At 41.6% G+C, this 19,763-nt stretch overlaps 2 protein-coding genes and 1 long non-coding RNA gene across 3 annotated transcripts in view; 2 read left to right on the top strand and 1 right to left on the bottom strand.

The window, feature by feature from the left end:
* Positions 1–918: 918 nt before the first annotated feature.
* On the bottom strand, positions 919–11,208 carry LOC106731806 (uncharacterized). The gene is made up of 2 exons (XR_001368066.3): positions 11,070–11,208; positions 919–1,437 (listed from the first exon to the last, which is right to left on the bottom strand). It is a non-coding gene; the product is annotated as an uncharacterized LOC106731806 (long non-coding RNA).
* Positions 1,411–5,749, top strand: HOXB6 (homeobox B6). The gene is made up of 2 exons (XM_006120464.4): positions 1,411–3,594; positions 4,826–5,749. The coding sequence occupies exons 1-2, from the start codon at positions 3,183–3,185 to the stop codon at positions 5,083–5,085; spliced, it is 672 nt and encodes a 223-aa protein (XP_006120526.1). The 5' UTR covers positions 1,411–3,182; the 3' UTR covers positions 5,086–5,749.
* HOXB5 (homeobox B5) overlaps positions 5,896–19,763 on the top strand; it is a 44,455-nt gene continuing 30,587 nt past the window's right edge. Inside the window, exons 1-2 of the mRNA XM_075911276.1 lie at positions 5,896–8,465; positions 9,218–11,535. Of these exons, the coding sequence (XP_075767391.1) occupies positions 7,913–8,465; positions 9,218–9,465 (801 nt within the window). The 5' untranslated portion in view covers positions 5,896–7,912 and the 3' untranslated portion in view covers positions 9,466–11,535. The remainder of the gene's footprint in view (positions 8,466–9,217; positions 11,536–19,763) is intronic.

Below are 19,763 nucleotides of genomic sequence, written 5' to 3'. Positions count from 1 at the left end.
CTTTTACACAAGCAGGGCTCTGTTCTGTTTGCATTTCGAAATATTTGTGGGCGGCTGTAATCCCCTCATTTATCTGCTGTTCTCTGCTTTTGTGGAGTTGGCATTTGCTACCAGACGAGCAAAAAAAAAATGGAGAAAGAGTGAAACTAGCACTCTTCTAAGGGAGACCACTGCTAAGGTACATTCTGCAAACAAGTCCCTTTCATCTTTATTTATTCTCAGCCCATTGGGTAAGGGGGAAAGGTGGGTTCTCAGGGCTACTGGAAACATTTTATACTTCCTTCCGTTGTCTCTAACAACGACACCCTCTTTGGCTACTTTTCTTGTTCATAAAACCAAACGAGGCCCAGATGAAAATACACTAAGAAAAGACCGTCGAAGACTGCAGTGTAAGCTGCACCAGCAACCGCTCTGTTTAGGGCTCTTTCTGTTCCACGCCCCATTCCTGGCTGCCTTTAGAAATTGCCTTGCACAAAACATTTCCCCACAAACCCCCCGCATAGATGGATCTTAAAAGTTTAGCAAGCAACTTGGGAGATAGCCCAAGCATCTTCCCCATTCCCCTCCTCCCCCCGAAAAAAAATGTAAGATAACTTTTGAAAAAGCTATCAAAATGAGATTAGAGACCAATTTACCACTGATCACACCGTTCTGTCTGTGATCAAATGCATTCTGAACACACTGCTAGCTATTACAGATGGCAAACATGCCAGCTTGGAGGTTTGATTATATGGATGATGGACACTACGATCTATGTATTTTTTTCCAAAATGAAGCAAAAGCTTAATTTATGTTTTACACCAAGTTTTCTTCTATTTTCCCCCACCCACTAAAATCCATGAATACTGTTAAGTGAAGCGCCACCTTCCTTAATATTATTCCAGTCTAAATGACAATAAGCAATTAGCGAGAGGCGAGTTTCAGTTAGTGAGTTTATTTTTTTTCTTTCACACACAAAAAAATGACGACAGCCAAAATATAGGACAGGTTAGCCACAAGAATACTAAATTGAACTGTCTCTCAGAGATCTGCGCCAGACATCACCACGTTCGGGGAAAACATTCTTGCGACATACTTCGGGGGGTGACCATTTTCATAGCTATCATCATTAAAAAGATGTAAAGAAAACGTGTTCAGCAATTTTTACTCACTCATGTAATTATCAGGGATTCAAACTTCATAGCCCCATATTCTGCATGGCTGTGCAATTCATCCCAGCTGTTCGCGGTTTTGCTCTTAGACACATTTTGCGTAAACTTTCTAATCAAATGTCTGAGCGTTTGCCTTCTGCAAAGCGATTCACTTCATTGTGTTCAATACACGGTTGTTGTTGTTTTTTTCCAACGGACTGTCAAGTTTCTCTTTTAATCTCGTGTTCCCATGCCCATAAACCAAATCTGCGTAGGTTTGGGTCCACTCCATACACAAAGGAAAACTCTGCAAGAACAAATATAATAGACATCAGTCAGAAAGGAGGGGAGAGAAACTATTTCCTTTGCATGTTATTTCCTTGAATTATAAAGAGAACGCTCCGACCAGTGCCCACGGCAGGGATGGCATAAAATCCTCTGGCTTTGGAGCTGTAAACACAGTGTTTAAAATAAATTCGCTCCTAATAAGAGAACAGTTTCATAAATTGGCAGAAATTGGCAGTTTTGTAGTGACCATGTAAATGATGTGCAATCCTAGGGCCGAAGCACACACATCTAGGTGTGTACGTGGTGTTTTGTATATTTCATTGCATAGGACAGACAGACAGATAGGTATGAATTTGGAAATGCCCCTGAAACCACTCCATTTTCAGTTTTATTGCTGAGGACATTTCTGAAAAAAACACGACTCTAACATGCCTGGCCAAATATTTAAATCTCACCATGTCTTCTGCTAGAGCAATCTGAAGAAGCGACTCGCCACTGCCAACCACACCTACCGCTAATGAATACAAGCAGAAATATGAGCCACCCCTCTCAGCCCAAACTCATTTCATTCGGTCTTTCGCCCTAGTTTGGAGGAAAAAAACCCCACGGAATTTCGAGTTTATTCCTTGAGAGGTGTCAACTTTTTTTTTCCCAAATAAGTCCCTGGTAGTGGGAACCAGACCCACATGGAAAGGGGGTTACAATATGAGAGCCAGAGTGATCGTTCCCCGTTAGACACGCCAAACAACTGTATTTAAAAAAAAATCTTGATCAGTGGCAATCGATACAGACAGTTCTTGGCCGTAAGCGAACGCTGCCTGTGTAGGGTCGGAACATAGATTTGGTATGAACAATAAAACGCAAGAGGGCACAATTTGGGACATATGTCTAGTTCTAGATGAGTGTTTAGCCCGGAATAAAGGTAACACTTCGATTCCCATTCATCTCCTGGCTGTGCAACTCTTCCACAAAATAAGTACCTAGAATGCGATGAGGCAGCGTGTGACCCTTTAAAAGGAAGCGTTTTCTCTGTCAATCTATCCATTGGATAAACCTGAGAAATAAGTTACCAATCTTGACTTCTCTTCTCCCGTCTTCCAGCACCCACCTTTCCTTTCCTATATCCGAGCTAATTGAACAGATACGGTCTATTTAGCCCCACCCCCATCCCGATAAAAAATAAAGTAAAAGTTGCTTTCGATGCAAAAAAATAAATAAATAAAAAAAGAAAGAAAAAGAAAAAGAAAAATCATAGCACTATTACCCACATAGTCTGCAAGCAATAACAGGCAACCAGGGATTAAACTTTGCAGAATAAAAGGATTCAACTTTCTCTCTCTCTCTCTCTCTCTCTCTCTCTCTCTCTCTCTCTCTGTTGTATGTGTTTGGTGTATGTGTGTGTGTTTTTAATGATTGTTTTAGAGACTCCCAATGTCTGGGGATTTCTCTCTCGCGGATCATAACGTATCTGGTGAAGGGGGTGCGTGTGGTAGTTGAAAAGGGAGGAAAAAAGAGGGGTCGGGTGGTTTGTTCTGGGGGTCCCCCGTGCACTGCAAACCCCTCATGGGTGCTATTTTGCAATCTCAGGCGCTCGCGATTGGTCAGTCCATGATCAGATGGTTCTACTTCCTTGTGTCCCTCGCTGGCTCCCAGCCATCCCCTTCAGCTAAAACCCAATCTCCGATATACTACTAATAGCTAAACCACTTGGACTATAAAACACAACAAATCATAAGGCCGGGGAAGGACCGCTGCCTCCTCCCAATGAGTTCTTATTTTGTCAACTCCACTTTCCCGGTGAGCCTGGCCGCCGGGCAGGAGCCTTTCCTGGGACAAATCCCGTTATATGCCTCGGGATATGCGGATCCTTTAAGACACTACCCCGCTACTTATGGAACCAGCGGAGTGCAGGAAAAGGGTTACCCTTCCTCCTCTTACTACCAGCAAGCGAACGGGGCGTACAGCCGGACCTCCGCCTGTGACTATGGGGTAGCAGGGTTTTACAGGGAGAAAGACCCTGCTTGTGCCAACCCCAATCTGGAGGACCATGTCCCGTTTGCCTCAGACCAGCGGAAGTCAGACTGCGCCCAGAGCAAAACTGTTTTCGGGGAAAGTGAGGAGCAGAAGTGTTCTACCCCAGTCTACCCCTGGATGCAGAGGATGAATTCTTGCAACAGTGAGTTCCTTTTATATATATATATATATATATATTTATTCCGCCCCCCCACCCCCGCCGCCTTGCCCCCTCCCGCCTCTTCTTATTTGCAAAAGGAAAACAGGAAATTTAGCGCAGATCCAACTTCCAGCAATGGACGGGACTCGAAGTTATGCTTGACACAACCCAAAACTTTATGGCAGTCTTGCTCTCTCGCCCGGTTCTTTCACCAGATCCTCTTTTTTTTTTTAAAGACACACACAAAAAAGTTTGTGCCATACTTAGACAAGCCCGTATCTTCTTTCTCTTTTGCACGCTGTAATCCGTATGTCACTTCTTTCCAATGATTTATCTAACTCGGTGTCTTCTGCACATACAAGAGAGATTTCTATTCGCAATGACAACAGTATGGCTACACACACACACACACACCAACACACTCACTCACGCGCGCGCACACACACACACACCCTCCCCTCGCTGGAATTAAATAATGTAAAAGGGCTTAAATATTTGAAAAGAGAGAACTACAGTTTTAATGAAACTCAACGCGTAATGAAAAGTCTGCCATGGGAGAATGCTCCCTCCCCCCCCCCCCCCCCGTGATGTATAGCTGGTTTAAGTGCTATCTCTTCAATCCAAAAATAAAGTAACAGTCCTCCCATGTTTACATTCATTATTTGTTGCCTTTTAAGTTCCAAATTGATGTCCATTAGTGTGAGGACATCGAGTCTTGGATCCCCTTTAATGCACAGAGTTTGTCTAGATCGATATACTTCATTATTGCTTAAATGCCCAGATCTATTACTGCTGCCGGTAGGGAGGAAAAACACAAAGGTGTGTGGGGGTAGAGGGGAGAGACACCTTGAGATTTTACATAATGGAATAAGACAGACCGAGCAGGGTCTTCCAAGCCCGGCACTCAAATGGCTGGTACTGGCAGAACTTTTCATGCCTTCGAGCTATGCAGGAGAAGCAGCAGACAGCAAAGGGAGCAATGCCCATTGCAAGGCGAACTCAGGGGGTTTGCTACGGGGCTGGCTTTGCAAAAGAAGGAGCCCGGGGCACTTTGCCTAGATGACTTTGGGTTGGTGCAAGGAGGTAAAGCGGAAAGCAAAGGCAGAACGACAGACTCCATCGCCCCTAAACAGAAACTCTGCAGAGTTCTAAGTGTCCGGCCCAAATGGCATTATGATCTGAACTCGAATAAACCTTTGGGTATCCTCTCCTTCCCCCCTTCCTTGCCTAACAGGTTCATCTTTCGGGCCAAGTGGCAGAAGAGGCCGGCAAACCTACACCCGCTACCAAACGCTGGAGCTGGAGAAAGAATTCCACTTTAATCGCTACTTGACCAGGCGTCGGCGAATCGAAATAGCACACGCACTTTGCCTCACAGAACGACAGATCAAAATCTGGTTCCAAAACCGGAGGATGAAATGGAAAAAGGAAAACAAACTGCTCAACTCCACGCAGCTGAGCGCGGAGGAGGAGGAAGAGAAAGCCGCGGAGTGAAAAAAAATATTTAAGAGAAAGAGCGAATGTACCCACACTTAGAGGAGGGAGAAGGTGGGGGGGAACGGGTTGGAGTGGCATTAAAAACGCACCCCGACGTGGTGCACGCTTTGTAAAATACCCGAGACAGTTTGAAGGTGGCCTGCCACCGACATCACTTTGCACCGATGGACTCGTGATCAGTTAATCTGTCGTGTCATAAAAATAAAACCAGGCTTCTAGTTGAGGGTTTTTTTTCGTTCTATTCCTCCAAATATAATATAATATAAAATAATAATAATTTGGAACTCTTACCTGTGTTTCTCCCCTTGGTGTCACTGTTAGTAACCTGCTAACTCTTGTATTTAATGGAGGTGCTGCAATATGTGTCATTTTTGGTGTTTATTGTCTTAATTTTGTAAAATGTTTCATGCACGATTGACTTATAGATTCCCCCACCCCTGGTTGCTTTTTCCTTTTGGTAAATTAATCAAACCCTGGGGTCTTCGTAATTAGTTTCATTTTTAAGAGGAAAACCTACTGAAGGAACAAGTACTACCTACAAAGATGCAAAAGCAACAACAAGAAATATTCTATTTTATTAATTTTTGTACGTGTCGTGTTTGTAGTTTGTCTTAGGTATGGACCTGGAGTACTCTAATAAAAGCAAAGTATTCGCACCCCTGCTCAGCCCGTTGGTGTCATTAACAGTATTATTAGCCCTAGCTATGAAAATGTGCCATTCCTGTGCAGCTGAATGGTTGCTAGCGAGGCAGGCTCTGGTGTTACCCGCGTGTGACACTTCTAATCAGCTAGGACAAGCAACTGGCGGCATACGGACGTTACAGTTGAGAGATAAATCTGCTTTTCCCTCTTTTTGCCTAATCTGAAATGCGGGACCTTTCACCAACCATATCTCCGAGCTGACACTGTGCTTTAAGATGGCTTTTTTATTGTTACAGTAACTAGAGTTATGAGGGAAAGCGTTCCATATACATAATAAATCAAAGGAAGAGGCAAAATTCTGCTCCCACCTCTCGACCGAAGATACATAATGTTTGTCGAGCATCTTTCAAACATCTGGCCCCTTATTTCACTTTCCAAAATCAGAGAGATGGGCAGTGTAAACAAAGCGAGGTTCCAGGCTTTTCCTATTTATTTTTTAGTTGAAACTTTTTTTCCACTCCAAGACGGTGAGCATTATTTAAGCATAAAAAAAATAAAATCAGTGAGGGTGTTTTCTAAATGGACGTACACACACCTCTTTCAGCTGGCTCTCCTGGCAATGTCATTGTGCCTTGGAGTTTGAGAAAAGCTGCTCTCTGCGCTCAAGACCGAAGAGGTCTTGGAGAGGCCATGGAGTAAACTTTTCTTGGCTTTTTCAAAATGCACAATGAACGAAAAGAAATGGTGTTTCTCCTTGGGGTGAGCAGATTTAAAACAAAGCCATTGCTCAACTCAATTCTAGTCACATGGAGGAGGCTTCACGCGAGAGAAAAAAATGCTTTTTCAAAAGAACTATTCCTCCCCCCCCCAAAAAATACCTATGTATTAATGCATTCCCTCATGTCACAAGCTGTTTTAATGCCAGTCACTTTTAAAATCAATTCATGCAGAAGCGGCACAGCTGTAGGACATTTACTATTATTGCCACTCTTTTCATTGCCCGTAATTATTATAATTATATGTCACTTTCAATATGGCGCATAATTTCCAATGAGTTGCAGACAAGCATTTGAAATTCCTAAACTGCCTGGAAAAAAAACCCCAGCAGCGTTGAACAAAAAGCACCGCCCGGTCAAGTTTCAGGTTTTCCTTGCTACCTAATATTTCTTGCAGGTTTGCGATGAGGGGAAATAGAATTATGTTGTATTGAAAGGGGGGTGTGCGAGAGGGAGGCTAAGTCCAAGAATATCTTAAAAGCAACATTGTCACCGAGTTTCAACGGCTGATCTCTCTTCCTGTCGCTTCCCTCCAGAATTACAAGGTGTTACTGTGCACTTGATAATATGATGAGAAGGTGGAGAAAGCCAAACTTTCATTGTGCCAATTAAAATAAATAAATTAAATAAATAAAGCGCACATGCTTTTTTCTTCTTCTTTCAGCAGGCTCCGTTATTTTCCCAAGGTATTCAAACAGAGAAGCGCCAGTTCCAAAGGTGACTTGTCCGCCCACTCCCCACCACAAATGTCATTATTATAAAAGACGGATCATTTAAAAACGGTCACCACCCCCATACAAAGATCACAGGAGTAAAACTGATTGTTGACAATAATCCCCGAGTTGGATCTGATCAACATTTTTTCCCTCCACTTGCAAAATTAAATAAAAAAATTAAAAAACCATGACAGCAGATGCTCGGGATGAACATGGATGAGGGGGCATTTCTGTGTGTGTGCTTTTTAACAAAAGAATAAAAACACGAAGAGTGCAAATTGCTGCGAAATTACTTTAAAAATACATTAAAAGGTGGGTAGTCACCCTGCACGCCTGCTGAGTCACCCTGCGCCCAGTAGGTGGCGCATTCCGCCAACGTGGAAAAAAATCTCTGTCTTCTGAATTTTTTTTTTCCAGGCTTGCATTGACTTGGGCCTTAACGATTCTCAGATCGTCATTATTTGTAACCATAGAGCATGAATTACCTCTTGAGGTCATCAGTGAGAATTTACGACTGGTCAACAAAAGCACGTGATTTCCAAACGCACCCCCACCCCCCCCATATTTGGCCGCATACATAGCAAAAACGAAGTACAGTGCATTGCTATAATTCATTAATACATCATAAATCGTCAAGCACCGGGTTATAACGACCACGAGCCACAAATCAAGCCCTCCAAAATAACCCAAATGAGCTCTTACTTTGTAAACTCGTTCTCAGGGCGCTATCCAAATGGCCCCGAGTATCAGTTGCTAAATTATGGGACTAGCAGTGCTATGAACGGGTCGTACAGAGATTCAGGCACCATGCATTCCAGCTCCTATGCCTACAACTACAATGGGATGGACCTTAGCATCAACCGCTCGGCCTCCTCTAGCCACTTTGGGGCGGTGGGAGACAGCTCCCGCAGCTTCTCTTCACCGCCAGCGCAGGAGAGCAGGTTTAGACAGGCGTCTAGCTGCTCCTTGTCCTCTCCCGAGTCCCTTCCCTGCTCCAACAGCGACAGCCATGGAGGCAAACCCGCCCCGTCCCCCTCCGACCCGGCTCCTTCTGCCGGCACCAACACAAATTTCACAGAAATAGACGAGACCAGCGCGTCTTCGGGGACCGAAGAGGGCACCCAAATAAACAGCAACAATATTTCCAGGGCGCAGACAGAGCCCGTGGCTACATCCACAGGACCAACAGAAGGGCAGACACCACAAATATTCCCTTGGATGAGGAAGCTTCACATTAGCCATGGTACAGCTACTTTTTATTCCTCCCCTCCCTTTTCCCCCTTCTGCTTTTTTTCCCCCTTCCCCTTTCTTCCTTCTTTCCCCGGTTTTATTTGAAGAGCGGAGGAGGCGCCTGATTAAGAAATCCAGCTCTTTCTCTCCTCGTATTTATTTATCTGATCGGTGCTTTTAAGCCGAAAACTGCCTTCCGTGCCACGTCTTTGTAACCCTGCCGCGAAATGTGAGGTTATTTAATATATATACATATATGTATAGAGAGAAAAGGTCATTCAAAACTGCGGGGAGATTTGCGGATGGGGGAGGAAAGGTGGGGGGCGGAGGGGAGAGAAAAGGAGAGGGGAGAACTAAAACGGGCTTTATCTGGACAGATGGGGCTCCCGGTCCTTTATTATTTTGGGTGTGTGTATTCTTGACAATCTGCTAATTACAAAATAAAACCCACGAGCACACTGCACCAGGAACAGCGGTTTGCAAAGGGGGGGGGGGGGCAGGGGAAGTCAATATTTTGCAGATCCAAACACACGCACACACAGTAGGTAAAATGATAAGAGTTTTAGGGTGCAGTTAAATCGTGAATATTGAATTGTATATGCCGGAACTGGGAGATTGGGGGGAGGGTGTCTACACGTGGGGGAGGGGAGGCTATTTTGAAATAACCAAGTGCACATTCATGATTGTCCTGGGAGGGGAATAATTTGCCTTTTGATCTAACAAAAAAAAACCAAACCCAAACCCAATGTTGTCCGTATCATTCAGACATGACTGGACCAGACGGTAAAAGAGCAAGAACCGCGTATACTCGCTACCAGACCCTAGAATTGGAAAAGGAATTCCACTTCAATAGATACCTCACCCGGAGGAGGAGAATAGAAATCGCCCATGCCCTCTGCCTGTCCGAAAGGCAAATTAAAATCTGGTTCCAAAACAGAAGAATGAAGTGGAAGAAAGATAATAAACTGAAAAGCATGAGCGTGGTCTCCGCGGGCAGCGCCTTTCAGCCATGAATTATAGAAAAGGAATATCATGGAAAGAAAGAAGAAGGAGAAGAAAAGGGGGGGGAGGAGGGAGGGATAAGCAAACGCATATCTTAGTTTCTGAGTACTGTACAGTAAGGCACTTTTTCCGGCATGTTGTTGATATTTTAAACAACTCCTAAGGTACTGTTATCCCAGGATTGCGTTCCTGTCGTGTTTTTTTTAATTTTTGTTTTAATTTTATTTTATAATTATTATTATTTTTTAAAAAATTTAGATGCCCCTCCACGCTCTTGATGTTCTTATAAATGTTTGTGCCCGTGCTATTTTGATGCTTTCTGGAAAGCTAGCATGTTTTATGTGAGCCCTTTAGATGTTCTAACTTATTTATAAAATTGATAACAGACGGTGGTTTGTTTAGGTTATTTTTTCCCCCTGAGTTTACAGCTCTTGTGAGGGAGGGGGGATTTTTTTCTCTGCCTAAGCTAAAAGTCGGGATTCCTGCACTAAAACAGCAGAAAAAAATAATAAAAAAACAAGCAAAAAACTGTAAAGAAAAAATAAAAAGAAAAAAAGCAAAAAAAGCTCTTGTATCTTTTTGTCTTAAAATTGTCGAATCTGTGATTTAGTTCCAACTTCACGCCTTGCTGTCTTGTCCCAAGCTATTTCTGAGACGTGTTCTTAGACGTGGGTAAACTTCACTATTAAACATGTATAAAATTGGACCAACCATAGCGTGTGCCGATGTCTGTAAATAGTAGGACTATTTCTGATGTGACTAATAGACAGTTTGTAGTGGGCAGAGTGAATGCAGTGGTAGGTGTAAAATGGCTAGCTGCCTGTTAGTATTTTGCCAATATGCTTTTTGTATTTGTTTGTAGCGTCACTTCAAGTCAAATAAACATTTCTCCTATTCACAAAGACTCCCCTTCGTATTTTCTACACAACGCGGAGAGTTCGCAATATCTTCTAAACACAAATAGGTACCAGGACTGGCGTATCGCTTGTACTGAGCTCGGAGCATTTAACCAACGCTACAAACTGTTCTCTTCCCTGCATATCCCTTTGGAAACCTCTCCGAAGCCAAAAATGCAAACTTCACGTAACAGAGACTTAGGTGGAGGAGGAAAGCAAACGCAGTCTATAGAAGAAATGCAACCTGTTATATAGTTTCCAAACTTTGTTTCGCCCTCCAAAAAGAACCCAAATATCAGCTAAAACGCAGTGTTTGCAAGCAGCCTAAGTTACAACAAGAAGATACAAATGCTCTGCAAAATATATGTATGTGCATTTCAAGATCTGGCATATATTAGGGTTTAAAAAAATAAAGCGATCTAGCTGTTTATATCTGTGCAGTATCGCTGCTGCATAATCTCTGGTCTCCCCCACCCGTTCCATCTCCATCCATGTGCATATTGTTTTTATATCCTAGTCGCTGGCTCGACACGTAAATAACAGTTCTGTTAACTACTGAAACTCACCACAAAGAGTCATTTGCGCCGCATATAATTTAACTTAATCAAAGGTGGTAAACATTTCAGTTTTGCTATCTGTTGACAAAACGCTATTGACATCTTTACTAGCTAGTCCAGGTTTCTGCTCGTATTAAGTAAAGTTGGATCTTATAAACTTACCAAACTTAATTCCCCACTGTTTAGGTACTTCTTAAATGATTTTGAGAAGACTGTGAGGTGGACTATCAGATCCAGGACCATTTGCTCGCCTTCCCTTGATCTATAACTAGATCTCTAGGCATACATATTTACCAATAGCAAACTATACCAAAAGTAGGTATGACATTTAGATGTCAAATGGATAGGGTTTTATCTAGAAGTTAGATCGTAAAAATCGCCCAGACCTCAGACAGATACCCCTCACTGGCTCTCAAAAGTCACGTGAGGTCCATAAAGTTAGTTTTATGGTTTTGGGGAGTTGACAATGTACAATATATTTCACATTCTCTAGAATGTTAAGTGACACTTTAACTGCTTGGTTTGGCTTGTAAGGGGCAGAAATGGGTGAACACTTTTCCAGATGAGATAAACCTTTGCATTTGCTGCTATCATGCTTTGCTGGTCCAGAGTGCTCGGGCTCCTGAAAGTAAGTCCTGAAATATTATCTGATTAAACTCTTTTAAGGGTTGTATTTGCTAAAGGATGAGGTGGGTGGGGGAGGACTTCTCTCTCTCTCTCTCTCTCTCTCTCTCTCTCTCATTCTTTCCTAAGCTTGATTTCCCATTTTTAAAAGGTCCAAATTCTTACACTCCCGAGATGTGATGTTTCATTAGGGTTGAGGCCCATATGCAAACAACGTAAACTTTGTGGAACGAGGGGGAAATAGAATTCCGCCAAGATTAATTACGGCTGCATCGCGAACGCCATCCAATCTTTGCCTGGGGGCATATGTACTTCAGACAAACTTTGTTTTATTCTTAGCCCTGTCAATAGAGACTGGAGGCGCTTTGGGGAGTTTTATACTGAGCACAGTCACGAGCAAATATGGCCCAAACCTTGGCATTTCAAGGCGCCTTTTGTATGTTTATATTCTTGGTTTCGCTCACACCCTTTAAGAATTTTAATTCTTTTTTTTTCATCCGGAACATTTTTAGCCTTTTCCATGGCCGGGGTATAGACCAAAATATTCATGCTAGGCTTTTTTTCTTTCCGTAGACAAAATCCTAATAGTTCCCTGGTTTGTTTGTACAATATGTGGACACGGGATTACTGCCGTTATGTCTTTCTTCAGCTTGCCTCTAAAGTGACTACAAATATTAAAAAAAAAAAATCAAACGTGCTGCTGTTTGCAAAATGGGCATGGATTCGATGAACTTTAAACCCTATATATGTCGAATATACTTAGTCCAAAGGTATTGCTTCTACTTTTATAAAGAGGAGACAGTTCTGAAAAACTCATTAAAACAGCTTTTTCTTTGAGAAAATAAACAAGTTATCAGAGAAGGGCAAGTAATCGAGATGCAGCGAGTATTTACCCTTGCTGGTCCATCAGCCAGCGGTGGCAAAGTCCTGATGAGATGTCTATTTTCCTTTATGTTTGTAAGGTAACAGCCCAAAACTCCTGCCATAAAGTGGCGTTCAGGTATCTTAATATGAAACACTCTCTGTTCGACTACACCAACCCTGGCTCAACATAGCTTGAAATTATTTTTATCTAAAGTTTTTTCCCCCTCAGTGAGACTGATTTTTCCAGCACAAACAAATGGACTGAATTTATTTTATTTTATTTTTAAACTCTAGGTGTTGAAATCTGCATTTATGTCTGCCCACTCTCAGCTGCAATTCCGTTTGTGTATCTTCAAAAAGTTAAAAGAAAATAGGCTGAGGAGAGATTTTCCCCCTCTTACGTCCCAGAATGCTGCAGCAGCCACTAATGTTCTTTTTTTCCTCTTAAGCAGGGAGGTTTTTTTTAAATGGTAGAGCAACATTTGGTGGACACATGTCCGTCTCTTTCACACAGAGCAAAAGAACGCCACCATTTTGAGCAGTTTGCGGATAGTTTTTCACTCCTTGGGTTGTTTTTCCTGTGCTGGTCCAGGTGTTTGCTGTTTTTATTGTCACAATTTCAGCTTCTGCATTCTATTTGTCCTAGTTGGCTGGCGGTCCTAAAACTCCCAACTTACAGTCTGAGAGGAGTTTTGCTGGAGCGCTGCTCTTATGTTAAAAATACACAAGTACAAACTCAAAATCCTGGCCTGGGAGATTTGGAGGGATTGGGGCCGGGACAGAGATAATTAGTTGAGTCACTTTAATTTCAACATCCCAATCTGATTATCTGACTGAGTCCTGTGCCTCTTTATCTGTTCATAATAAAGGCATTATCTGTTCTGGGCCCTTGAATGGACTGGGGTTAAAGTGTGAATTTTGCAGCCAAAACCCCCACAGATCCCCAAAATCTTGCCTAGCAGCAAGAGAAATATTTACTGAAGGTAAATAGGGTGTAGGTGTGATGGGGTGGTACTAAGTTACTGACCCGGACATTCTGTGGCTCTCTGCTTTGTACTGATGTGCAGAAATAACGCTGACTGATACAAATTGTTAACAACAACCTAGGTGATTAAAGTACCTGAATGACAAGGTAATTGCAAGGAAATAGATATTTGACAATGACAACGTAATTGCAGGGTAAAGAGAAAGAGAGATATAAGATATATGTAATATATTTGACATTAATAAAAACCATATATATATTATAGTATATCTATACCTATATCTGAACACACACACACACACACACACACACACACACACACATATATAATACATATTTGACTTTAGTCGAAAATCTCTCTCTGTCGCTCTCTGTCTGTCTGTCTGTCTCTCTCTCTCTCTAAATTTGATTCAAAATAGAAAAGGGTTTCAGTACTTGTATATTATCCCAGTCAAACTTTCCTTTACAATCAGGTCTAATGACCCAAAGCATACAATAGATCAACGTAAAATACCACCATTTTTAATTACATGGAATATGCAACATGTTAATGGAATGGAAAGAACAACCTAAGACAGATAGGGCATATAGAAATTCCATCTTCCCAAATGCGGACTGAGCTCAAGTCGGTCTATTCTTTCTGCATCATCTTTCGTGTCACTGTGGTGATATTAAGGATTGTATTTAGCAAAGGTTAAAGCACAAGGAAACCACTGTCCCATTTCTATCCCTCTCAGTCTTTGCTACAGTTGCAGGTAACCCCCATTTATTTAAGAAAACTCTAGCTTGTGCAGAAGTTTGAAATAGGAATGGGACGGGGCCTTGTTATACGATCTCAGCATGCTTTAGAAATTATATTCCTGCCATATTAAAAGCATCTACCCTTCTTCTGCACTTTCAAAGCTCCTGCTTTTTACCTATCTGGCTTTCTCTGGCGCTTACAGGCTGGTTTGTTTGCACAGTGTTTGTCTCTCCTCCCCCCCCCCCCCCCAGCTTCCTGTCTGGCTGTAGAGTGGAGTACAACTGTGTGTCCCACTGTATAGCAAGGAAGGAGTCACAGGCTCAGAATCTTTCTCCCTTTCCTACGTCCTTAAAAAAATCCACCTCCCTTTGCTGGTGGACTGAGGAAGGATAAGGAGAGGAAACAGGAAAGGAGAGCTCTGACCGTTAATATGGGCGAGGATTCCCATTGGATTTTTCATCCTTTCCCTCCATTTAAAATGGTCTACCTCAGACTGTGGAACAATTAGTCCTTCAGCAGCTGTAGAAGATAGAATAAATATGAGATTTTATCGCGCTCTCTCTCTGTATGATGGAAATGATCACTGAATTAAAAAGAAAACAGCCCATATATATATATTTTATATATATAACATCTCTCTCTATATATATATATTTAAACATCTCTTATTTATGCTTGCCAGGAAATAAATATTTGGCTGTTTGTCCAACATAAGCACCAGACCCAAAGCCCACCGAAGTGAACAGTTGGGCCTGTAAGGAGTCCAGTAATTTGCCACACTCCCTGCAAATGTTATGAGAATTAACAATGGGCACATGGGTCTACACACTGTGTTCTTTGGATGGGCAGTTTTAGAATTTATTTCCACTCTTGAAGGATCTCCGCCTAGTTTGGGAGACAAAGTAAAAGTGTTTCGTGCTCTTGAAAATTAAAAAAACCCCACACCAGTCCTCATATATCGCAGATGGGCTCAGTGCCTGAGAATAGATCTATGCCAGTCTTCATCGTCCGGGAGGGCAATGTTGAGCATAGAGATTAATTAACATAGCTGCCCCCATGCCCCTCCTGTCAAAAGTGGCTTTTTGAACATAGAAGGGATGCTCAGAATTCTGTGTGTCTACATTCTCTGCATAAACAACATAGACAGCAGACAGACAACTCTTATCTCAGAAAGTATCTGCTATATCCACTCAGCAGATCAATCAGCTATTTCAAAGAGACGTGCCAGAGAGGGGAAAAAAATAGACAGCAAAGTAAAAATTCAATACTAAAATATCCTGCTAACCTTATGGCTTTGGTGAAGCAATAAGTAGAAAACCCTGGCAGAAACAGCACTCATTAGATGTGTAGATAGATATGGCAAGAGAAACCGTTCAAACACAAAGACAATTCAGTATCACTGTGTCCTTCCAGACTACATAGGATCATAGCATAGGAGGTTTGATTGCTTTAGAAAAAAACCAAGCAAACTCTACACTAAGCGTGTGGCATGGCTTTTTTTAACCCTTCCCTGCAGGCGTTTTTTATTTGGGTATAAAACGGAAAATAATAAGGATGAAATAATTGTATTACACTCTTTAAAAAAACAAAAAAAAAATAAACTTAGAAACAAAAATAAAACTTACCCAAGGTAACCTAGTTACGGATTGGGATGAGAGCTTATTTTATTCAATCCAAAAAAGTGATTAAAATCTGGTAAAGGATTTAATTACGAGGATGAAATGAAAAGGAAGGGGGCACAAATGAGTTGGGAAAAAAAGCAAAGCTATTCTAAACGATTAAATCGCCATTTTAACAGTATAATGGGGTTTGCATACTGAAAAGAGAAATCAGAGCTCATATCTCATCAATAATTCATAGGCACCCGGGATCATTCCGAGGTCAACAGACTAGTCAGAGCAGCGCCTAGATTGGAGAACTAAGACACCCCATCAACATACAATAGTTACATCTCCCACGTCCACTGGGGTCTGCGGGTCACCTTTTTAAAGAACAACATAAACTGCTTTAAAAAAAGGCGGGGGGGGGGGGGAAGCGGAGAAGTCCGACAACAACTCACTGATCAAATGTATTGGTTGTTAATACCTAAAAAAAGGTTTTGGAAAGAGCCATCAAATTAGATATGATCATATTGCCCTAATCTAGCAAGAACAATAATAGCCAACGGGACAAATACATTTTTGGCAAATGGAGCTGTTCGTTTTGCAACTCGCCATCCTACATTTTCCCTCGTTCTCCCTCTCTCTTTAAAAAAAAGAAAAGAAAAATAACGATTGAGAGTCTGTTATTTTCTATCTATCTGGGAATCTAGAGGAGGAGAGGAATGTGTTGCTAAAATTCACTGTTTTTTTTTAAATAAAAATATGTATTTGTTTGTAGTAGTCTTGTGAAACACGGGAAACTAACCCTCTCCCCAGGCAATGTAACCATCGAATTTCAAGGTCAGAGAAATTCTAGTGTTTTTTCACCATTTACAAATTAAATTATGATTATTATTATCCGAGGGGAGTACAGTTACCTGATTATTTAAAATTCAAGATCGCTCCACAATTTGGAAATCCAAAAACGGTTGAAGCGATTTCTTGTCTCTTCCTCTGGGATCTCTGCCAAGTCAGGGCTTTAAGGGGAGAATACACCTTTTTTTAAGAACACCGGGCAGTTGTGATGATTTCTATCCAATACCCGACTGACTTTCTACCATCTTTTCTTCCACCCTGTGAAATAAATGGCAGTTTAAAGAGGGCACCGAGGACTTTCATTCTAGAGGTGTCTGTGCAGGTTTTCCACGTTCCCTTAGCCTGACTAGCTTTAAAAAGAAACTATTTTGACAGGAAGCGTTGGAAGAGTTTGAGTTTTGTTTCCTCTCTCCCTCCCCTTTGATGTATGTCTGTTTTCACACACACCCCACAGAGAGCCATACACATATTAGCCCTTCACGACCAAATCCATGGCAGCTTTTTGTGTTGTGTTGTTTTTAAAAGGGGGGGAGATGTAGTTCACAGAGTGGCAAATTAATTTTAAAAATATTTATTTTTTTTAAAAAGGGTTAGCGCCAGTATAGTTCGGTGGGGAACTGATTATTTGGGGGAAATCTTGGAGCCTGTAACGTCCTCCAGTAACCACCAGAGCTCGCTTCAGACCAAGTTCACAGTCACGAGTTGCCCGCTATGGTTTCTGTCGGTTCTTTTTGTGTCGCAAAAGATTCCCCCCCATCCCCCCCCCCCCCCGCTCCAACACCTCCCCACACAAACTTATCTCTCAGACCTTTAGTCCCCCACAGATAACCAAAATCTCCTCTAATCACCCAGCCCTCCAGCGCGGAAAAAAAATTAGACCAGGCTAATTACTGCCGCCAACAACTCACCTAGTCAACAACTCACCTATTTGACATCCCATTAGGCAAATAAAACAGAAATAATGTAAAAAATGAGATGAATCCGGCTGTGGTTTAAGGGACTTTTCTCTCTCCTGTTCTTCTAAACACACAGAGCTAAAAGAAAAGTGTAAAAGGGGGAAAAAATCCGACAGTCTATGAACCTGATGGCTTGATATGGAAAACCACACACAATGTTTGCAAAGCCAGGAAATGTTATCCCCCCCCTTGACAAAGAAGGAACCCACAAATGTTAAGAGGGTTTAAAAAACAGGGAATCTGTGCAGCTTTACTGTCTGGCGACGTAGAAGGTGGCTATGGTCTTTGGGGGGCTTGTTAGTACAGCATTATAGCTCAAGGGGTCAAAAAGTTGAGGGTCAAAAGTTTACGCTGTGCGTGACTCAGTCTTGTGTATAGCCTGATAGACTGGATGTCAGTGTTTAAAAAAAAAGGGTGGTGGTTTGGGGAAGGGGCCGGGGTGGAGAGAGGAAGGATCCTTTTCTTACGGGCAGAGATGAGAGAAAATGATAGCGAGGTAAGAGATAGAAGGAAGACATGCTGCCATTCCAGACAGGCTGTGGGGAAGGGAATTTGGCGAGTCAGAACGCGACGCCGGTAGAAAATAAGGTGGATTAATGAGACTTCTAAATACTTTTAAAAAATGATAATCTTTGAAACACCGTATAAAATCTAATTAACAGAATACAGGGGCGAAATACATTTATTACAACCAATTACATGGAAGTCCCTATAGGATATTAACACGAGCTGTTATAAATATATAGATATATATAGCTGTAGAATGAACATTCTCTTATATATTATGAACCTTCATTCTCTTGTCATATAGATGATATAGAAACAAATATATACAAAGGTTCATTCTACAGTCTTGGTAATCATTTTCACCCTCCAATTGAATGTTCTTGCACTATATCTGTGTGTGTGTGTGTGTGTGTGTGTGTGTGTGTGTGTGTGTGTGTGTGTGTGTGAAATCATAAAAACAAATACTAAAAGATAAAATAAACTAGAATAAATGAGGGATTATCTTTATATAATCCACAATGCCGCTTGTTAGACACAGCAAGTAGGGCGATCGTTAACAAAATCTTAAATGCACGAAAATTAGGCTCTCTCCCCCCCCTCCTTTGGTTCAATTTAAATATCTAGTTTTGCTCTTCTCTGTACTTTGCCTCTGAATTCGAATTAAATGTGATACATTTATTGCTAGCAATGAGAATCCATTCTGTCCAGTTGCAACAGTTTAATGAACTACTATAATAAATATTTCCCTTGGCGATTCACAGTTGTTTCAACCTTCGCTGCTGTACTTTGCATCCTTAAACGTCAAATATTATTTTTATCGAGACTTGTTGGGGCGGGGGCTGTGCAGAAAGCTACTTTTCAATAGCGTCTAAAGCAAATATTGGAAGCTATGCGGACTCTTAAAAACAGCAAATTTGCTTTTGTTCTCGCCTTTTAAATATCTGCAGTGACTAAATCCTTATAACAAACATCATTTTTCTTGGAAAAGAGAGACAGAGAGAGAGCGTGTGTGTGTGTGTTAGAGTCCTGGGAAAGGCACCCTTGGATAACCCATTTGCTTTGCCGATTTGGAAATGTTCATGCAGAGGGTGAAATTTGAGAGAACGCAAAGCGTTTTGTTTCGCGTGATAAGACGGGGATTTAATTAATTACGATGAATTTGCTTGGTATTTATAAAATATCACTATACAAGAGCTACCGTTTAGTTCTAACTTGGGCCATCCATCTGTCCACTCTTGTAATTACTACACTTATCGCTGTAGAACAGTCTTTTCAACTGTAGGTTTATATAGCAGGTAATGAATAACAACCGCCATTTGTTTTCGGGAAATTAAAAGAAACAGGTATCATTCCAAGGTGGTAATAATAATAATAATAATAATTATTATTATTATTATTGTTATTAACGTTCTTATGAAATTCACGCCTGCATCCTAATGTTTAACTTTCAGTTTAGGAATGCAAATTTCTGAACCAAACCAGAATCAAGGAAAGGAAAGGAAGACATTATCTGCCAGGACATTTCTAGTGCATCTCCCTTGTTTTCCTCTTTGCCTCGTGCCTGAGTGCGTGAATTTGGTTGTATCATACCAGCTGTCGAAATAAACTTAAAGAAGGTGATTCTACACAGACAATAGATTTAAAAACTCCATTTACTTTTCAAATGGTTTGAACATACACGATGCTACCGTTAGACTGTGCCTCTGTGTGTGTGAGATTGTA

The sequence above is a fragment of the Pelodiscus sinensis genome, chromosome 29 (assembly GCF_049634645.1).
Source record: "Pelodiscus sinensis isolate JC-2024 chromosome 29, ASM4963464v1, whole genome shotgun sequence".
NCBI lineage: Eukaryota > Metazoa > Chordata > Testudines > Trionychidae > Pelodiscus > Pelodiscus sinensis.
Note: the sequence above shows the minus strand (reverse complement) of the source record. Positions and strands in the feature narration are given on the sequence as shown.

Coding starts and splice junctions, on each gene's coding strand:
- HOXB6 (XM_006120464.4), top strand. CDS start 3,183: ATGAGTTCTTATTTTGTCAACTCCACTTTCCCGGTGAGCCTGGCCGCC. Junction 3,595..4,825: donor GAGGATGAATTCTTGCAACA/GTGAGTTCCTTT, acceptor CTTGCCTAACAG/GTTCATCTTTCGGGCCAAGT.